Raw genomic sequence first — 25,226 nt, 5'->3', positions numbered from 1 at the left:
GAGCTAAGTGGCCTTGATCTAACATAACTCTAATATTCTTTTCAAAGAAGAGAAATAAAAATCAGCAAACATACGATTTAAAAATAAGTGGTTTGCCATCCTTCTCTGCCCGTCCATGCTACCCCTGGAGGAGCCACGGGGCTGAACAGTTCAAACCCATGCTCCGGGAGGGTACTGAGCACGGCAGAACAGTGGGGAAAAAAGTCTTGGCAATTTGTGAATTAGCACTGGAAATGGGAAATTGTTGCCATTTCAGTTCTTAAGTTGTCACTGGAAAACAGGATTAGAGGAGGAAGGATTTCTCTAAGCCCTGGCAGAAAAGCTATCGCAGAGGAATATTGACACAAGAAGTAATGCGTATATTCTGTGCTATTAAGCATACTTAGGAAAATAGTTCACTGCCAGTCACGGTTTAGTGTTATGATATTTCTTCTATGCAATTCATAGGAACAATCAGAGGAAGCCGATTTTATATTGAAGCCAACCTTTCTCCACTCTGCCTCTCTGGTGATTCTCCTCCTGCTGACGGCAGGGAGACTGTCCCGGCTCCGAGCGCTCGCTGCCCCTACCTGCTGGTGTAAAGTCTTCCCCAGTGCAAATACCCCAGCAGAAGTGTGATGCTTTCTAGGCTTGGTGCAGAAGTCCAGAGAAAGAGGCTACTCGCTTCAGATAATGCCGGCTGGTGTTTTCCTTATCTGCCTTTTCTCCCTCTACAGATGATTTTCTTAGGTCTGTGTATGTTAAGGAAATGTAAGATATTTTCTTCAGAACTATTTTTTTTTTTAAAGTTAGTTTCTCTCCAGGTTTTGTCTGCTATATCAGATACTGGGTCTTATTCAATGGAACTACAAAATGCTTAAATTGATGACAAAATGGTGTAAGCAACAATGGAACTTTGTCTGTATTGTTTGGAAACAGCTGTGTAAACAGCCATCCAATGGAGATTGACTTGCCTAAGATTTATTTCTCAAAATTCAACATTTTCAGAAAAGTATAATATTATCTTGTTTAAAAACAAGATGTTAAATCAAAAGGCACTTCTATGAGGGAGCAAATGGGACTAAACAGTGGCAGTGATGAGATGTTCTTGCAGTGATTACTCAGGTTCTCAGGGGAAACTGTGGGGAAACTGTGAAATGGGAAATAAATCACATTCTGGCACCCATCAGCGTGCTATGTATTACTTTTCTTAAGCAGGTCTTGGGGTAAAGAGCTTACTAAAACCTGAAAGGCTGTTGTCTGGGCAGAGAAAGAAAGGGAACACCTTTAGGATGACAATAGAGAGAGAATGATAGAATGGGAAAGAGAATAATTTGTTTTACCACCGCCGAGGTGGAGGTATTCTAAAAATGTATGAAAGAGCGGGATAAGATGTATGTACGTAGAATCCATTCATAGGGACTTCTTATTGTTTTTACCCTCCAATCTTCATGTTAATACCTTTGGGTGAAAGAACAAATAATTATTTGTGTTGTAAAGAAATGGTTTTTAGACTCATTTTAATAGGAAGTGTCACAGTGTTGTGAAAGAGAAAGAATTAGAGGTGTTGTGTTAACAGGGTTGGGAAGCAGAGGCGATAGCCCAGAGAGCTATTTTGAGAGCAGGTGATTTCATCCAGGAGGAGAAAAAGACTGCCTAATCCCTTCCCCAAAGAGGTGAATGCTGGAGGAGGTAGAAGGAACCTGAAGATCAGCTCATTCTGCAACTTCTAACACCTACTGATTGTTTTAACTCAGGTATTCACGAAAATATGTTGAAAAATTCATGCAGTTTGTTTTCATTCTATATTTTGGAATAATTGTGGTAGATGAGTAGGCTCCCTTTTGGTTATTAACTCTCATCATTTTCACCAATAAAAATTACTTCATATTGTTCCCTTGGGATTTTAATTGCATTAAGACATGATTGGCCCTAATAAACTTCTACAGTCTGTGATAATTATAATCAAATAAGATATCCATATAAAAGCATAAAATTATGCTGAAGCAAATGCATTCTTGATCATTAATTAGTGAACTATCAAAGGCGTTGCAGATGGTAGTTGTTCTATGCTTTTTAGAATGAAGCCTGACCATTGCAGCCTCAACTATGTGTGGTAAATTTATTTTTCAGTTATTCTTGCATCAGTAAATACAGCTGAACTTGTATTTATATACTTACCCTATCTGCTACATATATGTTCTTGGTTGCTTTTCGTATGTGGAAGTATCAGTAAAGATATTTGAGTGCTTTAATAGGACTGTAACACTATACAGTACTTTAAAAAACAGATACATTAATGTGGCTGCAGTCCTTGACAGGTAAAATACTGAGCAGCAGTTCACGTACAGTTGTGTGTAAGGGCAATGGAAGAAGTTTGGCATAAGCAGCTCTTGTAGAAACCATTGACTTTTTGGAGTTTTGTGAGGAGACTTGATGTTTGGTGGCACATTGTGTCATATTTGAGTGACAACATAGGGAAGTGAATCAATGAGGAGAGAAAGAAAAATTAGTGGGACTCTGTATTTGGCAGAGAGCAGTGAAATCAAAACAACTCTCCAACTCAGTGTTGGGGCACTGCGTTTGATAGCTTGGGTTGCCTCCTTACAGGACAGGGTGGAAGAATTGGTGCTTTTGTGTGGACACCTCGGTACTAACGCAACCGCTGCCAACCTTGGGTTTTGGAAATGAAATGCAAGTTTAAAGGCACGATGTGCTTTCTGTTTCTGGAATCCTTGGAGAAATTGTGGACCTGCAAAAAGCAAATCCAAAGTGTCAACAAGGACAGGTAGGCTCATCTGTCAAACTCTTGTGGGATCCTGCCATCAAAACTGTTGCAAGCACAGCTTTATTTACAAAGAATACCAACCAGAACATAAGATCAGCAACATCATTACCACCAAGTTATCTTGATCTAATGATAGATGACTCTTTTGTGTGGGGTATCAAGATAGAATGTGACATTTTTGTCTTACGGTAGATTCCCCTCTAGTTAAATGGGCATCACAGCTGTCTTTGAGTTGCAGGAAGACTTTGATTCCTAAATCCTATAAAGTGGATTTAGGTCCCGGTTTCCCTTTTATTGATTAAAAAGTTAAATTTAATTGCTTATGCAGTGTCTCTTTCTATTTCACTCATTTTATCAGTGAAATACAGCCCCACATCTTTGACTTCAAACAGTTACATTTACATAATCAGCACATTTACCACTCTCCCTCACAGTTTACTTATTGGTTGAGCTTGCCTGCCTGCCCTGGGATCTGACCACAACGGCTCACCACTTTTTAGTGATAATTTACATTATTATTGTAATATGGATTAGGCATCAGTTGGAAGCGGGTCTGAGTCAATACTGGATTCTTTCCTGTGACACCTTAAAAGAAATTATTTAACAGTCTGATATCCGTTTGGAAATTCAAAGACGTTGCTTAGAATGGTTCTTGGCAAACTGACGTTCATCAATGAAACGTAGCAATTGGCTGGACATCCAAAATGTAGGACAGAGATAAATGAGGAACAGAGTAGGAATGTGGACTCAGTCTGCTCACCTTGAATTGATGCTGCTGTGACAGAGACCAGAATTTGGCCCTGTCTTCTCCTTTGGAAGAAGATGCCATAGGTGTTTTTGTCAATTGACTGCAGGTCCTGATGCTCATAACCCCCCGAGTGGAGCGCGTGGACATTGTAAGGGAAGATATTTGGTTGTCATGTAGAAAATTTTTTCTCCTTGAGCTAGCCTATACCTAAAGTAGCTATACCTAAAAGTAGACTGGAAGAAATTAATGAATTCTCCTGCCTTCCCGACCGATTCATTTGTCTGGGGCTTGAATTCCCTAAAGAGGGGAAATGTGAAGGATTTTACAGGAAATAGCAGTTGTTCTTCTTCCTCCCTGGGGCAAAGGATGTGCATTGTGATCAGTAAACCCCCAATCTTTTATCAGTATGGTTGGCACCCGTGACTTGTTCTATCAGTCCAGCTGTTGAATGCTGTAACCCTTGTGGGTCAGATGGCATATGCTGTTGTTAGTGCTGTGCGCCATTTATGTGTATGCTTGATGCTGAATTAATATTTTAATGTAGCTTGTGTAAGCTTTTTCGTTATAATTGCATGATTTAGGAGTTTAAGGTGGCCATAAAAAGGTATTTCTGAGCTTCACTGAAGTTTTGATGGGGCAAATCTGGCCATAATTTATGAATGTAAAAAAACCCCTACAGACTTGCTGTTATGGATGGGTTTATTCACATATGAAACTTGAGAAGGGCTTTAGTACAGCCTTAATCTAAGGAAGATTTTATAAAATGCTCTGATTAGTTGGTATTTAAAAAAATTAAAAGCAACTGTTATCATAAGTATCTTTCTCATGCGCAGTGTTCTTCAGTTATTACATGTGAAAAGAAAATAATTATTGGAAAAGATTAAGGTCTGTTGCAATGCCTGTGATTCTGAACTTTGCAGTCGGAGAGCTGTAGTGACTTTGTTTTTTTAAGGCACTGCAGCATCTGATGAATGGGAAGAATCTTTCTATGAGGGCTGATGCAAAATATCTCTGTTTCTACTTAGACAAAAATGCCTGAAGCTGATGTGTTCCCGAGACTAAGCTATTTGAATATGTTGCATTACAGCAGGCACTTGTGTTCTTACCAGTGTTCTGGTAGAGTGCTCTGCTCGATCTGGTTTGGGAGAACGTGATTTTCCATCTTGTTTTGTTGCGGTAGTGATAGGGCTTGGGACTATAGCTGCAGGAATGAGAATCCACGGATCTGTATGGACTGAGGAAAAAAAAAGTCTCTCATAGAAGTTGAAGTGTGTCTGTCTTAAGGTAATTTTTTTTCTCCTTGTTCTTGGGCAAGGAGGAAGCATACCTTAGATATAAGTATAGCAAATTAATTATTGTTAGTATAACTGAACTCCTAAGAGTCTAATCATTGTTAGTCTAGATGCAACTGTAACAAAAAAAAAAAAAAGAAGAGTAACACAGCTAAAGTTATTATATACACAAAACCTGTCTTTCCTGGTGTTACGCTCGCCCTGCTGCTCTGTGTCCTGGTCATTTCATCCTGGTGGCGGTGTGTTGGCAGCATCTGGCGTCTCTTCCCAGGAGAAATAGGGAGTTCATGTTGATGGTTTCTTCTTCCTACAGTGAGGAAGAAGCTGCTCACATGGAGTCCTTAATTTCCTAACACAGTTTTTAATCCACAGGCACTAACTTCCTGACGCAGTTTTACAACTTTCTCTTTTTTCATTGGTCATGTTACACCACTATTTACTTTTTTTTTTTTTTTTTTTTTCCTCCTTCTCCCCAAACCAATGTTACCCAGCTCCAGGTGTGGATTTCTCTAACATCACTAGTGAGTCAGCAGTAGTGGTGGGGTCTCCAGTGCCAGCCTGCACCCCATCATTTTTCATTCCTGCATTCCTGGCTCTACATCTCTCCACTACATCCTTTGTAAGCAGGTACTGGACAGGCCAACGAAGGTGGTGATCTACTAGATGGGCTGCAGGTACATAGGAACTGGTCAGGAATGTGGTAATCAATAGCCTTGGCCACAGTGACCCCGAGATGGTGGAAATTAAGATCCTGAGGGAAGAGAGGAAGGCAAGTAGTGGATTAAAGGTCCTCCCTTGGTCTCTGGAGCATGGACTTTTAGCTTGTTTAGGAAGCTAGGATCCTGTGGGAAGATATCCTGAAGGGCAAAGATGATACAGGAATTTGCCATCCAGAAAAAAGTCCCCAAAGCCATGCTATTGGAGAAACTTAGCTTAGGAGCGCATACGCTGTTATAGTCTCTCACTTTATTGCAGAGTTTGATGCAAGGCTGTTTGGGCGCATGGTGGGAAGCTTCTGCTTTCTTACTCTGGTGGAAACTGACTGCATGTGGAAATAAATAAGGCTATTGCGTGGATATGGTGTGTGCTCACACATCCGTCATTATCAGGGGAAAATTCTTTGGGCAGCAGCTGTTGTAACCAGACAAATTTAGATGAATGGAAATGCTGGCTGTGTAATCATTAATAATATGTATTTGCATGTGTAAAAATGAATGTAGGAAAGTATTTAGTTGCTTAGTTTGCCTGTCAACATTGTTTTATTGGTTTAACTTAGAATGAACTTTAACTTGGGAGAATGGGAAGATGGTGCAGTGAAATAGTTTGGGGAGAGCGATGGGACAATAAACCTAACTGGTCTAATTGGTGAAGCTATTTGAGACCTTTAAGCAGAAGAATCTATGACAGACCTGCCAACATTACCTTCTTAGGGACTGAGCTCAGATGTCCAGGAGATATTTTCCTTTCCTTTATCTTAAGGGAGTAAAGTAGCAACAGTTTAAACTTAGCATACCGGTTTTAGTGTAAGAAAGAATTTAATGTGAATTTTTTAATGTCCTGAGAACAGTAAATATTCTTTAAAGAAATCTAAATTTGTTTTGTTTATTTTATAAACACCTGAAGATTATTAGCATATTATTAGTCATATACATGCGTTCTGTTTATAATTTTTGGAACCCACTTTCTATATCTGTAGTAATATCAAGATTTGATGTAAACTAAAAATCTATCTTCATCATTTAAGAAAGAACTCGAGTCATTTAAGGTCAGTTTTCAAAGATAAGGAATATCTTGAATTTCTAAACTTGAAATAGGGCAAACTGTGAATGTTTTTAACATTTAATTAATATGGATTACATTTTCTTAGCTCCCTTTTCTTCATTGATTTTTGCCTTTCGAACAGTCATTTCTATTTCTATATGTAAAATATGGCTTACTGTTAAAAGGACGTCAAATCAAACTGCCTTTATTTACTTCAGAATATTCTGAATAATGTTTATCATGGGAATCATAAGAAAAGAATAGACATTTCTAATAGAAGACTATATCCAAGTGGCTTGATTGAATTAAAAAATGCCCACTGGAATGAAAAGTCAATTAAGAGTAGTTAGTTCAGTATCCTTAGTGGAAGAACCGATTTTTCCTGTTTCACAGAACTACCAGTCTGATTTGTCTGCAGCTGAGTGTTGTCCGTCAGTTGAGGGTGTAGACAGATGTATTAGTGCTGCAGTTCGTGGATGGATACACCAATTTTGCTGCGAACTTTGTAATTCTTTAAACCCACCTGGGGAGAAGACCAAGAGCTGGATTTCCTTCTGGAAGAGACTGGGTAGCCCACTCTGTTTTCAAAGAAAGCTCTTTCTGTAACGGTTTATTGTTTCCTTATGGTGATATTGAATCCCCATGTACTGGTTAATGAACCAGCTGGGACATGCTAATGAGCTGGTTCATATGGGAACAGCTTACTTGTATAAAAGTAGCAGAACTAAAAGCCCTTTGAAATCTGTGGTTCAGGAGTATGAGCAAGTGTTTTTATTCCCCTGTCCCCCAAAATCGCTCCTCGTTCTGCCTGTCCAGATTACTGTCAGGGGGTTGGAGTAATTAGATGAGCAGATTTCAGTGTTTTGTCCATTGCCTGTGATCGTGTCACCTTCAACAGTATCCAGAGCCTCCATTGTGACCTCCAAGACACTGGGAGTGTTTCCTCAGAGAAGGACTGGGACCTGGCTCTGGTGTTTCAGAAGCTGTGATATAGCAGTCATGACATTTTACATATGCTTCTGTTGCACCAGTTGCACAGGCTGCCTGAAAAAACACTGATTGATTCCCAAATGTGAGCGAAATGGGATAATTTGGAATTAAGTATCTCATAGTGTGTATATATACATGTGACAGCAAAGTTATGCACATATATTCTTTTCCTTTTATTAAATATTTTATGATTTTTCTTAATTGGATGTGCCTTAAAATATGAAGTAAAAAGCTGTACTTGTCTTGGCTTATCTCTTCTCCCAGGCAGGCATCCCTCAGCCTGAGCACGCAGGTGTTGAAAGGTTACTTTGATAGCGTCGCCTTTCGGTAACGCCCCACCGGGGCTTGGGACTCATCCGCTCCTTTGATTAAACGCTCAGGGCAGCAGCATCTTCTGTCAATATTTAGTAGGCTGTGGGATTTCAGGTGCTATCATGATGAACTCAAGTGTGACCTAAGTTGAACTGAAAGCAGCTTGAGGCAGGAATGGCTTTTTATCTTCTTGAATCATGTTTGAAGTTGTGATTGTTCTTTGAAGCATATTTAAATTAATAACCACTGCATTTTCTTGACAATACTGGTAGAGATAGTCTGGGATTTCCATTATTCTTGCCTGGTTTTCGATCATTTCTCGGTTACAGTGAGGTTGATGAATGAACATCGCAAAGAAATGGTATTTTAAAACATTAGTTTTGCCATGTTGGTGACACAGCGGAACAATGATGATTACCAGTGCTGATGTTTAATTTAAAACTGTCTAAAAATTTTGTGCTTGACCCCTTTATATCAAGGTGAACTTGAGGTGTGCTTAGTTTATGCAGGTTTCGCAGGCAGTCATGACAGTAGTGCAAGTGTTAGATTTATTTTTGCAGGCTAAATGATAATTTTATATATTTACTAGAACCACTCAGGGCTACAAAAAAGAACTCCTTCCAGTTGAATTTTCATGCAAGTATATTTGTAGTGTAAAACACTAGAATGGCTAGGTACTCTTGTGTAAATTAGTAGCACTGTTTATAAATATCTCTGCAATTGAAAGCAGCAGAAGTACCAGATGTGTAATTACATTAGCACAGATATTGTATAGAAAGCTGCTTCTGTGAAACAGAAACAAGCTTAATGTGAAAATCTTTGTTTTTGAAAGCATGCATGCTATGCACATCGTTAACCTGTTAATTAAGTCTATTAAGGGCTACATTTTTTGAGGCCTTGTTAAATGATTACTTATGTAGAAGAACATTTGTTTCTAAAAATCTCCAGTTGCCAAGTGTGGGCTAATACTGTAAAAGCAGATGCTTAAGTTTGGATATAAATTATGCGTACAGCGTATGTGCATCTGTAACTGATATTTTTCCATGTTACCATTCTTTTACTTCAAAAAATCATAGTGTGATATCTTTTATGGCAACGGTGACCAGATTTCCAAGTTCAAAATTGTTCATCTCTGCTCAGCAAACAGCCCCAGTAGAACACCTGAATGCTCCCTGCACCCTGCCACATCTCTTTTCAAAGGAAAGATAGTTCTGTGCTGGCAAAGTCATCCTCAGGATATATATTCTCAGCTGTTTAAAGATCTCAAAGGACAAGGTTTTATCCCTTGTGCTGAAACTTGTGAAAATGTATGTAAAGCTGCACGTCTGTTAGGATTTCGGTGATAGCTGAAGACTATTCAGAAATATGTAACCACTATAAATTCAGAATAACGTGAGCAAAACATCTGCCAAAAAGGTAGTGAAGATCTACCAGTATTGTAAGGCTGACATCTGAATAATTTTAGGGCTCAATTTAATGTTTGAATGCTTCCACCTTTAAATTATTTCGACTGACATTCTGTTTTCAGTTTTCTTTACTTCAGCAGTGTAGATATTAAAAAGAAAAAAACCCCAAACCCTGCCCCTTCCCCTAAATATGCTGGTTCCCACCCTGAGATGGTGGGTTAGCCCTCTGCCTGCTGCAGGACTTGCCATGCTTGGGCTTGTGTTAATAGACTGACACAGATTTATGGCCAAGACTACAGTACCCTCTTCTCTGTTTATCCTTAGAGCGTTACTGGCTTTTGTCCGGGAAATCAAACTTGACTGGAAAAGAAAAAAAAAAAATTAAAAAATAAAAAAATAAAACAAGTAGAAAATTGCTTTTTATTGCCCCAGCTCTAGGTTTTGTTGCTCTCATTTGGGAGGAAGGTCTACAGAGAAGCACTGCAGCGGAGGGACTGTTTCTCTGGGTGGGATTTAGTTGAATGCCATGTCCTATTCTCCAGCTAAATATGTCTCACGTGCTAGTTAAAAAAAAAAAATAAAATAAAAAATTCAAAAGCATCATGGAATAATACAACCACTTCGTAAGATCCCTGGATCTCAGTCTGGCCTGATGCACAGATCTTAATCTGACGATATTTTGCTTTCACTCACCTGCATGTGTAGTCATTTGGAACGATGCCTGGCAATATCTGCCTCCAGATGGGATGGAGATTTTTCTTTCCTTGCATACTTATCTAGGTATGCTATGCTTACCTATATTTTGTAATTCTTGTCACAAGATTCCCAAGATTTTTCTAATTTTAACACCTGCAAGTCTGAACGGGGTAATGTGATCATGTTCTCTGAGTGCAAACTCAAGTATTTTAGTTATTCTGTTCTTCTGGATCTTGCAATCAAGAAGCTGAATTTATGATGTGATGGGAGATTATTTCAATTTGGAAATTATTGTCTTTGTCGTTGCCTTCCTTTTCTATTAATTCTATTAATTGTGAATTGGATCTAGTTATTTAGGGTTTGGTGGTTTGGTATTTTTTTGTACTTGTGGGGTTTTCTGGTGTGTCTGCGTGTCTTTTTTTTTTTGGTATTTGTTATATGCCTGTCATTCCTCTCTGAAGTAAAAACCACTTGTATCTTAAAGCCGTTCATCCTGATTTACGCTCTCTGGAAACTGAAGCTCTTTGGCCCTCTTAGATTGATTAGACGCTGCTCAACACTTCAGCCTTTCCTCCCGTCAGCAGCCTGCGCTCACAGCGTCTGCGAGATGAGCAGATTGATTTACTGCTGCAGAACACTTACCATTCTAAAACTTTGGCATAGCTGCTCGTATTGTTTATTCCTGCACAGCTATTTCCAGGTATTGCAGAGAATTGTGCTTTTCCAAGATACTTTCCCTCTAGAATTTGGAGCATTTAAGAAGAGTGTCTAGAGTAAATTGAAACTTAATTATAAAAAATTAAAAGCGGGTAATTAAATATGGACTGTAAATAAAAAAAAAAAGAAGAGAGAAAATGCCCACTAAAAGCTGTTTGTATAGTTCTACAATAACCTCTGTCCAGTTTTTATAAAATTGATTGTGCACATGTTTAAAAATAGTAGTTTTCACATGAATTAATTATGCTATCTGTTGCCAGGGAATTGTTATCGTTGGCGTTCTCCATCTATGCAGAGATACTAATTAGTAGCAGTTTGGGCACTGTGGGAAATCCTGCCCATTGTATAGCTCTTCCATAATGCTTATTAAGAGCAGCGACTGTCTGGCCCATATGGCTGAGAAGGTATTTCTATATAAGTGTATTCCAAGAGCTTGGGGCAGCCCCACTTCTGCTCTGGAGCAAGGGGAGTGCCCATGGGGAGAGGGGCTGCTCCAGCTGAGGCTCCTCAGAGGTCCCACCTGGAGAACATCCCCCATAACACATCTGGACATCATACCACCTCTGCAGGGGGCTGAGAAAGACTTAATGCAATTCCAGAGTTTAATATCAGCCAGACTCGGTAGCACCTCGGTCTGTGGTTCTGGATTTTAATTCCTTTACTATGGTGTATTGATTGCTGTAGTATCTGGAAAAGTAGGCTGGCTTCTGTGCTGTAGGGGGTTATAAAACATGTAAGTTGGGAATAGCATGAAGCTGAGCAGAAAAAATGTAGTTATCCCTTAAAATGATGTCTAAAGAATGAACACGTTTCTGTGATTATGTGCACGTGAAGTAAATTCTGATACTTCAGAAAGGTTTTGCAGGTGTGCAAATTGCTGTATTATTTCACAACTTCTTCTGTGAAACATTTTTTTTGTGGAAAAAAAATGAGTTAAATTTTTAAAGTTTTGAAAAACACAATGTTGCTATTATTTCAATGAACAAGCTTAATTTAAGCTTCATGAAAGAGTAAGAAAATTAGACACCGCAGTTGTCACAATTCAGAAGAAGGGATGGCGGTATCTTTGGTGCTGGCCAGGTAACGAATTATTGCAGAACTCATATAAGAATTCTCTTTGTGTCTCGGAGCTCGAATACCAAGCAGACGTTGAACCGCTGTCAGTGCGTCCCCCCAGCTGTCCCACCAAGGCCCCGTCTCAGAGCAGCGAACCTTTACAGCGAATTTCCCAGTGTGGTTCTTTTAGGAATTCATTAGTGCCGATCTTGACGTTGTGTGGTAAGGTTCGTTGTGGAGATGCAGGTGAGATGATCCCTTCCAGAGCTGAGTGTATCGCCTCTGGGGGGATCCTACCCATTGCTGGGCTATGAGCAGGAAGGTGGACCTGGTGTGAAACCTGGGCTTTGCATGCTGGAAAAATGACTCGGAGTGACTGCCTTGGTGAAGGGTGGCCCAGTTCCTACAGGCAAATATGAAGCGATCCCATTCATAAATGTATCGAGCTCCCTTCTGCTTCCCTGCAAATATTAGAATAGACCTCCTCAACCCCTTACTTAGCTGTGCTCAAAGGGATCTGAGCTTTCCTGTGGTTGGAGAGAAGATGTAACGAGAGAGGCGGCTGGGGATCAGAGGAAGGTATGGTGGAGATGGGCATCTAGCAGCGCCCGTGTATTTCCTCTTGCTCCCTGCTGGTGAGCCGGGCGGTTTGTGTTGCAGGTGATGGTGCGTAACTGATGCTGTATTGATCCTGGATGTTTTTCATGGGGAAATAATGGTTCCTGTTGGGGAATATAAGCCCCAAAGTCAAGGTGGAGTCACTGAAGAAACATTTTTCAGCTGCATTTTCTATTAACGTTACATTGACAAACACCTTATAAAGGCTATTATGCTTTAAAAGGAATCGGTTTTCATAGATGTTCAGAATTTTAAAAAGGTCAGAGTTTGATGATAACTATCTATAATCCCATGCATAGATGTTTTTAATCTCACATGCAGTATACTACTCATAGCTGTAATCTGTTGATAACATCTATTTATACTTTTTGTTTTTATAGCGTACATAAATTTGTATACATCATGGACTCATCTCCTAATGTCAGTTGCTATCAAGGCAAAAAATCTGTTCTCACAAACCCTCAAAATGTGTCAGATGAGTATGACACAAATATTTTGGAATTGGGTTGGGTTTTTTTTGGGTTTTTTGTTTTGTTTGTTCTTTAGCTAAGAGTTGAAAGAAAAGAGTATTTTTCCCTGGGCTGTCTCTGGGGTGCGGGCACATGATTGAGTAGCTTGGCTAATGCAGTTTACATTAGTGCTTAATATTGAGAAGCCCTGCCTTCAAGTGCCAAGGGGTTAGTAAATCACTGAATTTTCATAAACAGCAGTGTTCATTACATTTTGCTGCAGAATGTCTTTCTTGCTGGAGTGTGTCTTGAGTGTTACCGCATGTGGATAATAAGGCAAAAACCTGAAATGTAGAATTGGAACAAACTGCTGCATGGCCATAAGTCACTAAACTTCACTTTTATTCAGATCTAAAATAAGATGAGTAACGAAGTTGCTGAATTACTCATTGCGTAGGTCATGAAAGTTTAAAAAAATGCTGCAGGTATTTAAAATTAATTCCAGGAATCAGAGGAATTTTATATGCCCTGTGTGACACATTGCAAATAGTACAATAGTCTTTCATTTTGTATAGCATCTTTCATACAAATTGTAGTAGAAAGTGTTTTACTGAATTGCTGTTAATAATAAATAGCAAAATAATTGAGACAGTTAAGTACAGGCAAGGAAGAAAAGCTGTACTTTGGCTGAGATGTGGCGGTAGATGCAGGGGAGGCATACAGGAGGGCTCTTCCAGAAAGCAGAGGCAGTTATGCTAACAGCAGCTGTACTAATATTACTTTGTAAGATAAAATACCTAAACGTATCGGGTCTGGTATCCCAAACTCTGCATGGAATCTTGGTCCCAAAGATTTTAGTCTGCAAGAAAAGACGCTGCTGGACCGAATACACTGACATGGAGAGAACATGGTATGCAAACGATGACCTTGATCAGCATAGTAAGATCTTTGCCTGAATCATTAGAAATATTTCACTTGGCATTATATTGAATGTCTTTCCATTATACTTAAAAAGAAATTTAGTGGTTAGACAATACGTGGTATTGCACATGATCTTTATCAGTTTGGTACATAATAAATAAATATACATCGAAATCTCATTAAAAAGTATGTAAGTCTCATAAAATTACATAAAACCTACATAAATCTCGTAAAAAAGTCTCATATGATAGGCAGAGTGTTGCTGATAACCAATTGGGGGGAAAGCAGTTCAGTGGAATTTATTTTTTACCACCGTTACTAATAGTTGCAATTAATTGGTTGTAATGCCGTTAGGGATAAAGCTCGTGTTGTTTGAATCAGTTGTTCTCATCTTGGAAATCATGGAATGAGTTGGAGCTTTCCATTTTGTATAAACATGCTCTGGTGGAAGGATGGTAGAATGACATCCAAAGTGGTTACATGACATTGCAAGCAGAAGTATTCAATTAAATTGAGAGCCACGAGGATGATCCGAGGGCTGGAGCACCTCTGCTATGAGGAGAGGCTGAGAGAGCTGGGGCTGTACAGCCTGGAGAAGAGAAGGCTCCAGGGAGATCTTATTGCGGCCTTCCAGTACCTAAAGGGGGCCTACAGGAGAGCTGGGGAAGGACTTTTTACTAGGGCATGTAGTGACAGGACGAGGGGGAATGGCTATAAGCTGGAAGAGGGCAGGTTTAGATTAAACATTAGGAAGAAGTTTTTCACTTTGAGGGTGGGAAGGCACTCGCACAGGTTGCCCAGAGAAGTTGTTGAGGCCCCATCCCTGGAGGTGTTCAAGGCCAGGCTGGACGTGGCCTTGGGCAACCTGGTCTAGAAGGAGGTGTCCCTGCCCATGGCAGGGAGGTTGGAACTGGATGATCTTCAAGGTCCCTTCCAACCTAAACCATTCTATGATTCTATGAAAGTGAACACTGCAGTGATCTTCCGGAGTTATGATCATATCTGGTGGAGTTATTCCTCAGCCAGGCATTAACGAAGACGTACGTCTCTGTTATGATATTTGGGGATCTTTGTCCAAGAATTAATACATTCTGTTTAAAAGCAAATTGTTAAGGTCTAGAACAATTGCTCCTAAATTTGATAAGGAAATAGAAAGAAAAAGTGGAGGACTATTGCAGTGATTGTCCGTTAATTGTTTCAGTGTTCTTTCCTGTCTTATATATCAGATTTGACTTGGACAATATCTATTACCTGTTTGAAATAAATTACTAGCACAATACTCTTATTTAACTGATTGCTCATCTTGTCCTAAGTGTGCAAATTAGTACGTAGCTACAGGGACAGAATAATTGTGGAAGATGCTTATTGTTGAATGAATTCTCAGATGGTGAAATGGTTGCAATTAAGCTAAATGTCACATTAAACAGAGCATAATTATTGTAGCAATCCTTATTAAGCAATAACATACTTATTAAGCAGCTCTTACTGGGATTCCTGTTTTCGGTTTGATGTTTAGTGGTGTTTCATTTTGTCTGTAATATGTAATTATTGTCTGAATAGCCTGCCTGCCTTATGCTTGTGTGACCTGTGTGTCAAAGAGCAGATGTCACTGTATCCTTTCAGACATAATTATTGCATAATTGTAGGTAGGTCTTGCAGGCAGGAAAACCAAATCAGTGCACACTACATCAAATGAACGACAATTGCAGTGTTATTGCATGCTTTTAACGGGATTAGAGAAGCTGTATGGGATAATAATACGATACTCTTTCTGTCCAATGAAAGATGGCAAACAGAACAATGTGTAGTTTTTCTTTATTAAATTGAGTTGTTTTATTAATGCCTTTCATGTCATTATTACCTGCAGTGTTATAGATGTCTTGTAAGAGACAGTGGGATGTCTTAGTTGACGGTTTTTCATAAACAAGGACATCCCACTGTCTCTTACAATTTTTGTACCAGTCAGGCAAGTTTTGCATAACTTATTATTTTTGGAAATAGTGATTTGATCCAATTTCTCTTTTGCTTTGGTTGACTAATGGATTTATTTGTGCTATTGCAGGTTCCTTGGTATTTTGCAGATCTCAGTGGTATTTTTTAGTGAAAAACTTTTTTTGTCATGGTAGTAAGTCCTAGCGGACAAAGCCTTACTTTTAGTTAGATGCTCCTTCATCGAGTAATCCAGGTCAGAAAGGACCATGGGAGGTCGTCTGGGTGAACCTCCTGCTCAGAGTAGAGTCAACGTTGAATTCACACCAGATATCCCAGGGCTTTGTTCAGTCAGATCTTGAAAACCTCCAAAGCTGAGATTCTGCTGTCTCTTGGGACAGCCTGTTCCAAGGGTTATCCTCACAGTGATGAGGATTTTCCTTATATCCAGCTGGGAACTCCCCTGTTTCAACACGGATCCACTGTCTTCATTCTCCCACCCATGTCCTGCTGTGATGAGATCAAACATCCATCCAGTATCTGATTAGGTTACAATGGTTAGGAGACGGATGATATCTATCCTTTATCTTCATCTTTTTGTACTTTCTGACAGATCACTGTGAAATATATTTCATTTTGTTTAGTCTTCTGCTTTAGTTAGTAGTGGCCTTCCATTCCAGATCAGGAGTTATGAAGCATCCTTCTGAAGTTTGGGCTTTTGATACCGAAATTCCCGTGGGTTTTTAATGGAAATGTAGTTAATATTAGTATTCACATTGTGCTGAGGTGTTTCTTTTAATTGACTCAGATTTATTTCAAGGAAAGTGTAAATTTAACATAACTCGGCTAAAAATAATTAAATTCCAATTACAAAGCAGACTATTGACTAGGAAGTATTTATATCATTCTCCTCATTTAAGCTACTGAACAGGATACTTAACTAAGCAATGAAACATTGTGGATAAGTTTACTGCCGCGTCCTGAAGAGATCATCAGGAAGTAAAAAAAATCTATAGTAATGGGATTTGCATCTGATTTTTAACCTTATTTTTCATGCTGCTTTTTTATTGGTATGCCAAGAGCAGGCTACGTTTTTAGCATGTTTGCCAGAGAAGAACTGCAAATTGTGATGTGTCTAATGATAATGTAATTACTTATGAGCCCTTGCTTTTTTTTTTTTCTTTATAATTTTTCATTCTAAACTCACATCTGATATTAAATAATGGCCACTTCTTGCTTCTGCTGCGTCTCTCTCTCCCCTGTTAATGTAGGGATTGGTAAATCTGCAGCTATTACGGAGTAGTTCACGAGCAACATGCAGAAATGTATAAAAAATACTAATGAGACAAGTTCTGTGCAGTCATGAAAGAGCGGTGGTAGGTTTGGTGAATGTAATTTGGCCAGTCCTCTGCTACAACTGCTTTGTGTTACTCCATGGGGGGGTTTAGTTTTACTTTTAATGCTGTTTGCTATCCTAAGAAATAAGTAGTAAATCCGTAATTGGCGTAATGTGTTTCAAGGTCCTACTGATGAGGAAAATACTGTTACGGTCAGTGCTGAAATGAAACAATAATACTCTTGAATTTTTGTTTTAAAAAAAAACCTGGTGAAAACCAGACTTTTCCTGTACTGAATCTTCCGCATCTCAAAAAACTAAACTGCCTTTGCTGAACTTCTTCAGAGAAACAAATGCTGAAATAAGCTCATGATACTATTATGTTGTGATGCTTAGTCTTTGTGATAGTTACTTTCCTCTGTTAATAAAAAGCTGCCTCATACTTGAGGTTTGAATTTTGACTATTCTTTTTAGTGAGATGACAGTATATACATAATCCAATGTCTGGTTTTGAATCTTGTTGGCATTTGTGTAAGGATATTCTTTTAGATGAAGGTGAAGCATCAAGGATGAACATTTAAACTGTCAATGGACCTCTTCATGTAACTGAACTTCAAAAGCTTATTTAAAGATTCATTTTTTTGAATATTCAGTTTTCAAGCATATGAGATTCTGTTGACATCCTGTTGTTAGTGTAGTACAGCTTGTAGACCACAGTATACGCTGCCTTTTCCCATTCAAGCTACGTGTCACGTCTGCGTCCTTGCCTTGCACTGGTATCTTTTGGTGTGAAAGAGAGGCATAAAAGGGACAAGGATTTATCAAACAGCCTGAAGGATTCGACAAAAGCTGGAGCTGTCTAAACCCTGACGACTTTGAAAACCCCTTTTGCCCCTGTCTCTCCGCCATGGGAGAAGGTGCCGGACTGAGGGCAGAGTTGCAGTCCTGGGTGAGGGAGGAGAGCGCCCGCAGAAGGAACGTGGCAAGGGCATGGGATGGGATGGAGGAGAAGCTCGTCTATATTCAGTTCCTAGTTACTTTTTCTCCTTTATTAAGAATGAAAAAAGAACAGGATTTTTTTATTCATTGATTTTTATTTTTTATTACACGATGTCAAGCCCCTGTCTCTGGAGGATTAACTCCTCTATTCACAAAGAACAATGGGATTATCAACAAAACTGCCATCAGCTGGTTGAAATATCTGGTATTATAATTGCTGCCATTATGGGGCTGTTTGGGGGTTTTGTGTGTGTGTTTGGTTTTATAGTGTAAGCGTGTAACTGATTCCGGTAGTTTTAAAATCAATTTTAAAAAACTTGACTGGAGTAGCATTTCTTAATATAAATCGACCTATTTATTGTAAGTACATTTTCTGCCTTGAAAAAATACAAAAGATAGGGTACTTACAAGGTATTTTCAAACGAGAATTACACATGCAATGTTCTTACCGAGTGAAATGGCTCTGTTATGAGGCATTGGAAAGTTTTTAAAGTTAGAAATGAGATGAACCCCTCTTGAGATATGACCATCAAAAACCCTTTAATATGTTAAGATTTGGCCGAGTGCTTTTTCTCTACCTTTTCTCTTCAGTTTGCAAGCAATTTTATACCTTATAGCCCTGAGATTACTTTTTTTGGCTTGGTGGATTTTTTTTGAATAATATTGTCGCAGAAAAATCTTTCTATTTAGCCTTGTCTGATTACATCTACTTGCAAATCCTCAAATAAGATTCATACAATTACATATATATGTTCATGTGCTCCAGAACTAAAAGTGACATTGCAGGGTTTAATTTTGGTTTCATTTCTCTTTCTGAATAACTAGCTTTACCATCTCTTATAATGCCACGTGCTGCAAATGGAAACGGCTTGCTCCATGTGCATCTCAGGATAATTCAGAAGTCGATGCACGTGAGGTGCCTTCTCTGCTCTCAGAGCAGCGCCCTGTGGGACCAGTCCTGCAGTACATACACTATCATAGCAAGGCAGTCCCTCCGTTTCTTCACTCTGAGGATGATGAGGCACTGGCGCAGGTTGCCCAGAGAAGCTACGGCTGTCCCATCCCTGGAGGTGTTCAAGGCCAGGTTGGACGGGGCTTTGAGCAACCTGGGCTGGTGGGAGGTCTTGAAAGTCTCTTCCAACCCAAACCATTCTATGATTTTGAACTCCTATTGAGAGTATGCTCTTATTTTCACAGTATTTATCCTCACCGTTTTATCACTGCAGATGCTGATTCAGCTGCTTCCCAGTGCAGTTTATTCCATTGACTAATAGCTCTATTAAGACTTTTTCCTCTTATCTAACTTGACTTTCTTTTCCTATTAGATTATTGTTCCTTCATGATCATTTTTATATGCATTTGTACAAGTGAAATTAAATATTCATATTTCCTCAGGCTTTGGGATGCATTTTACTGCTACAAAAATGTGCCTGGCTTGCCTTTATTGTGAGATGTTGTGGGACATTTTTTATTTCCCTCCCAAGTTTTTCCGAGTCATCTAGAGATGGGAGTACACTAGGAGGAGAAATGAATTGCAGCCCTTAGGAAGCTTTTAAACAACTTTAGGGACTAGCTGGTAGTTATTTACTTTTTAATACACGGCAGGGTGTGGTTTGGATGCTCCTGGGTGTCCAGATGGATCTGTGGCAGGAGTATTGCATGGCATTTCTCAACACACTCTCTTTTGCAGGTCACTGGGGCCGGTGCGTAGGTGACTGCGGCACAGGGGGTGTTCGGAGTCGGGCCGTCTGGTGCACCCACGCGGAGGGCTGGACAACGTACCACGCCAACTGCCACCAGAAGGACAAACCCGAAAGCCAGAGGAGGTGCTTTAAAGTCTGCGACTGGCACCTGGAGCTGTTCGAGTGGGAGGTTTCGGGATGGGACAGGTGTGGGCTCGTCCCCGTTGCCGGCAGTGAGGTGGGAGCCGGGGCTTGCGTCACCGCGCAGCACGGGCTGCAGCACCGGAGCGTCCGCTGCCTCCAGAAGCTGAACAGAACCGTTGTTGCCAACGAAATATGTGAGTATTTCACTCCACAGCCGCCTGCCGAGCAAGCCTGCCTGGTGCCCTGCCCGCGGGACTGCATCGTGTCCGAGTTCTCCGGCTGGTCCGAGTGTGGCACGGGCTGCACCAAGAGCTTGCAGCACCGGACGCGGGCGGTCATCGCTCCTCCCCTCTACGGGGGTGCCCCGTGTCCAAATTTGACCGAATCCAGAGCCTGTGGTGCTCCCGCCTGTCCTCTCGGGGAGGAGGAGCACACCTACAGCCTCCGAGTGGGGTCTTGGGGCAAATGCCGCCTGCCCCATCCTAAAGACGTCGACCTGGCGGGGAGGACTATGCAGGATTTTGGTTGGGACTCTGGAGAGCGAAGAACGTCTGGACTTCAAGGCTATAAACCCCACCATCGTCCTGGGGAGGTGGAGATCGGTTACCAAACCAGGCAGGTCAGGTGTGTAAGGAGCGATGGAAAAAACATGGCCCTGAGGTAAGGGTGCTTCGACTTCTCTTTCGTCCCCAGTGGATTTGTTTGACGGAGCGTTTGCTTGGTGTGGCAGCACCACAGCAAATGCGTTCCCATTCTTGAGTTTTAGATGCAAATTTTTATGTTTTCTTTATGGTCTTTTTTTTTTTTGATTTAATTCCCTTCCTGCAAAGCTAGCATATGCTGAATAGTTTGCATACTTCTACGATTTGTGACTGTTTAATTCATTTTATGTTTTTAATAATTCTCTTCTGGCTTTTTCTTGTTGTTGTTTTGAGACAACGTTGAGGAAATGGAATTGTATATCACTTTGCACTGTTGCTGGGTGCTGGCTGTGGGAGAGGGAGGTTTCATTCTCAGTCATGTACTGCATATATTTGGCAGAAGAGGCTAAAATTGCACCAGCTTAAACTCCTTCATTCTTACAAATCAACATTGGATGACATAAGTCTGAAAAGTTTGGTCTTGTGAATTTACTAGAAGATATTTCTTGGAAAGATAGATCAGTGAGCAAACCCGTGATTGTCCTGCTGCTTCCTGAGGAGCCTTCCCATCTGGGTGTAGCTCTTGGATGCTGATATTAGATCCGTGGCTTGCTTTGCTTTCTTGTCCTCATGTGTTTTAGCTAAAATGTCTCTTAGTCTATAAACGTTGCTTTGCTGTAATTCAAATGTGAAGGTTACAGTAACGTGCAGCAAATAATGGGAAGATTTATTCTCTCCATTTCTCGCATTTAAATTTAAGCTATCTAAGCTCTGCCATTTGACTTCAGGTTGGATTTAGGCAGGTGCCAGGAGCTACAGGTGACTGAGAAATTGATGGAGTTCGGAGAAAGTCAAGATTTCTAGAGAACTTCTTGTGTTTCGTTTTTCAAGGATCTTAGAAGTTCTTGAAAAATCCTGCTTCTGAATTTTGCAGAAATCAATCTGTTTCTCAGTAATCTGTAGCTCCTGGCACCTGCGCAGACTCAAATTGCAGAGGGAAAGGGTTATTTTACGTCCAATTCTCTACCCCTGTTAATGTCTGCAGTGGTTTTGCACACACACTGAGGTGAAAATATACATTCTAGCCTTTTTCTTACCCCCTCCTAATACACCTGTAGCAAAGTATGGATTTTTTTTTTTTTTTTTACTGGTTGGAAAAAAGTCAAGCTTTGTGAACTGTTCCAGCAATTTCTAACATCTTGACTTTATTACCAGTCTCTGAATATATGTTGATTCCAAATACACAGATTTTATGCTCATGTAGCTGCTTGACTTTAATGGAGTCACTTGTGATTTATGCCGCCGTGCGACCAGCAGCAGGTTTATGTCTGCTAACACTTGTTAGCTGTTCTTCTGCCTCTTCTGTCTCATTGCTTATCTGAGGCTCTGGGAAGGGGATCCTGACTTTGTTAAAATTTCACTCACTCTGCCCTCACACGCTCACTGCTATATTCACTGTCAAAATGGGGTACGGAAGACATTGTTTTTATAAATATTTTCTCTTTGTTGTGCTACTGTGTTAGTTATACATCGAATTTCTGGAGAGGGTCCCAGGAGCTTCAGTTTTAGTGACTCTACTCCTGATCGAGCTGTCTTTCTTGCTCCTTTCTGGGTTTTTTGCTGATCTAGCCCCCTTTTTGGGAGCATACAACTCCATTAGCTGCCTCCTGGCAGACTTTTCCTTTTTCTGTGTCTCAGATTTATTGCACAGGGCTGAGCCTGACTCGTCCCTTACTTTTTACTCCAAATACAAGAGGAAAGCCCATTGATTGAATAGAGGACAACAAGTTCATGTCATGTTATGATGTCCAGATAGTCACACACTTTTCCTTTCTCCTTTTGGACCTAAAATCCAATGCATGTTTAATTCCAGGGCTGGAGTGTCGCTGATATCGAATACCCCTGACAACGGCTCCCTTTAAGCATCCCCCAGTAACGTCCTCCTCTTTCTGTTGTGCAGTGTATTGGCTGCCATTCTTCTGAAGAATGGACCCGATCTTGCAGATGCCGCTTTCCAAGAGCGATGATATTTTGGCTACTGATAAAGAAGAGTAAACGCATATATTTATAGCGGGGTTTGGCAGGCAGCCAGGCATCTGTTCTAAACTGGGAAAGAAGCGCCTTATTTGTGCTTTTTCACTTTCCTGGCCGAGGTTTCCCATTTCGACTAACACCGCCTCCTAAGTACCGATGAGAAGTACAAATTAAATTTCTGGAAAACTGAGGCAGGAGAGGGGAATGCCCTGAGATGTGCTTTAACGGCGGGCTCTGAGCTGCTGCTCTGCCAGGGCTTTGCCACCACGCTGCGTCCCGCTGCTGCCTGGTTCTTGCAGGAAAATAGCGGATAACGCGAGCGGTCAGCTCACGACCCCTGGCCGGCCGAAGACCATGTGAGGAGAGGGAACCTTATGCTCATCTTGCCTCCTAATTTTTAATGCAATGGCAAAGATGCCTGATTTGTTATCAAAGTTGTTTAATTTACTGGTGTCTAATCTCAGGGCAGTGGATTAGCCATCGTGTGCACTGATGGCAAAGGGTACCGAGTACGTTCCTCGGAGTGAGAGAACAGTCTTTGGCCAAAAATTGGATTTTGGGGGGCTTGGGTGCAAGCTGGTTTTAAAAGAACGAAGGACTGAATGCATTCATTTCTTACAGATGCCGGATTACTGGCAGGACATTTATTTGGCCTCTTCATAAACCACTTTGCCATTTATAGGAATGGCAGATGGGGTGTCAGCAGCAGTGGGAAATATACCTGATATTTGTTTTCAGTTTTTCATGATGCTTAAGTTATGCCGTTGAACCCTGCAAAAAGGATCCTTTGGTTTTACAGTGGACCCTCAGGTGGGAGCTGAAGAATCCTTGGTATTATAAGGAAAATATTTTTGTCATTTAAGTAATTGGTCCTATGAAGATCTGTATGTCCATATCAACCTTAAAGGTGCAAGCAAAAATCGTAGCAATTTTTAAAGGTAAAAACTGTAAACAGGAATTACCTGGAGAGAAGCACAAGCACATGGAGGATTGGACGTGCTGTATCAGAGAAAGAGAGCTGGGGAATGTTTTTGATGAAATATTTTTCAGTTTGGAGATTCTACATTTGTCAAAATCAAAGGAAAAGGGAGAAAGGAAGAGAAAAGGGAGGGACAGACCTTTTTGAAAACACTTGAAGACAGTTGAACAGCAGAATATCAATAGACCTTGAGACAGGTTCATTTCTGCTCAGAAACAATTTTTGTGTAGAAACTTTATATTCATGAAAATAAAAGGAATGACATCAAAATAGGATGATTTTATGTATCTAATTTGAAGCTTTTAAAGACTATTTTAAAAAGCTGGATTTTTTTTCATACTATTTCAGATAGAATTCAGATTTCATTCGATTTCAGAAAAAGTTTTAGTTTTGTGTTATATTTCATATCCAGTAACAAACTCAAACATAAGCACTTTCATGCATTAAAAAAGCCCCCAAACTCTGAAAATGCTGCAAGAAATATATCTGCTAGAACTTCTGCTCTTTTTGGTTTTCTGTCTTGCTGTGGCTATAAAAATCTACTGAACAGTGAGACAAAGGCACTCGTGTTCCTTTTTTAAAAAACAAAACAAAACAAATCAAAAGTTATTTGGAATCGTAGAATTGTTTAGGTTGGAAAAGACCTTTAAGACCATCAAGTCCAACTGTTAACCTAGCACTGCCAAGTCCACTGCTGAATCCATGTCCCTCAGCACCACGTCTACCTGTCTTTTAAATACCTCCAGGGATGGTGACTCCACCACTTCCCTGGGCAGCCTGTTCCAATGCTTGATAACCCTTTCAGTGAAGAAATTTTTCTTAATATCCTCTCTAAACCTACCCTGGTGTAATCTGAGGCCATTTACTCTCGTCCTATCACTTGCTACTTGGGAAAAGAGACCGGCACTAAATTGTAATTTAGTAAAATGAGTGCTCAGAGGTAGACACTGAAATCCAACCTGATTTTCTAACCTGATGTGTGTGCTCTCTAAGCATACTGAGAAGTTGAATTCAAGAGCAAACATTTTTAGGGTTTTTTTATTATTATTATTTGGATTAGGAGTCTTTTTAAGTACGTATTTCTTAAACTCTTCATTCGACGTGTAAGATGACAACAATGATATTATAGAGTTGGATTTGGGTTTCTGTTTACTTTGCCTTTGTAAGTGAAAATTCAGGCCAAACTCAGTCAAGGGATAACCCATCCATCAAGGCTGAGGTAGAGCAGCGTTCAGCTCTTTTGTTTGCCTCTGTAATTTGAATTTCCATTATCCGTTTCCTAGAGGATTGTGCTTAACCACTGTGCTGTTGTACGTTTTTACGAAAAATAGTATTTGCAGTTTCTAGTGTTGACATTCTTCTATTCTCTGGATGAATACAAAATTTTGCAGTCCAGAGGTGGAAATACTGCGTTGTAATGTGCTATTTGATGGTTACGATTCTGATCTGGGAGAGGAGATGAGTGTTCAAATTCCTCCCAGCAGATGTAGGAATGGAGCCTCGGTGCTCAGGCTTGAAAACAAATCCCTGAGCTATTGGATAAGAAGGAGATTTTATTTTCTAGTGTTCTTTTAGAAAGTCTTGTCTTGTTTCCTTTGCTTTTATTAAAAGCACATGAAACAAAGGAACCATGACTGTTTTTTTCATTTCAATAAGTAACATTTTAGAAATAGTGTCCAATAATAATTGTGCTTTTTTTCTTCTGTTTTCAAATCATGCTGAAATCCTGCTGCTTCTCTAGCCCTAAGA

The 25,226-nt window shown here is 40.1% G+C and overlaps 1 protein-coding gene across 1 annotated transcript in view; it reads left to right on the top strand.

Annotated features, from left to right (window-relative positions):
- THSD7B (thrombospondin, type I, domain containing 7B) overlaps positions 1-25,226 on the top strand; it is a 281,207-nt gene that overhangs the window by 32,773 nt on the left and 223,208 nt on the right. The window contains exon 2 of the mRNA XM_009886664.1: positions 19,688-20,483. Within this exon, the coding sequence (XP_009884966.1) occupies positions 19,688-20,483 (796 nt within the window). The remainder of the gene's footprint in view (positions 1-19,687; positions 20,484-25,226) is intronic.

Source organism: Charadrius vociferus, unplaced genomic scaffold, assembly GCF_000708025.1.
Source record: "Charadrius vociferus isolate BGI_N301 unplaced genomic scaffold, ASM70802v2 scaffold720, whole genome shotgun sequence".
In the NCBI taxonomy this organism is placed as follows: Eukaryota; Metazoa; Chordata; class Aves; order Charadriiformes; family Charadriidae; genus Charadrius; species Charadrius vociferus.
Note: the sequence above shows the minus strand (reverse complement) of the source record. Positions and strands in the feature narration are given on the sequence as shown.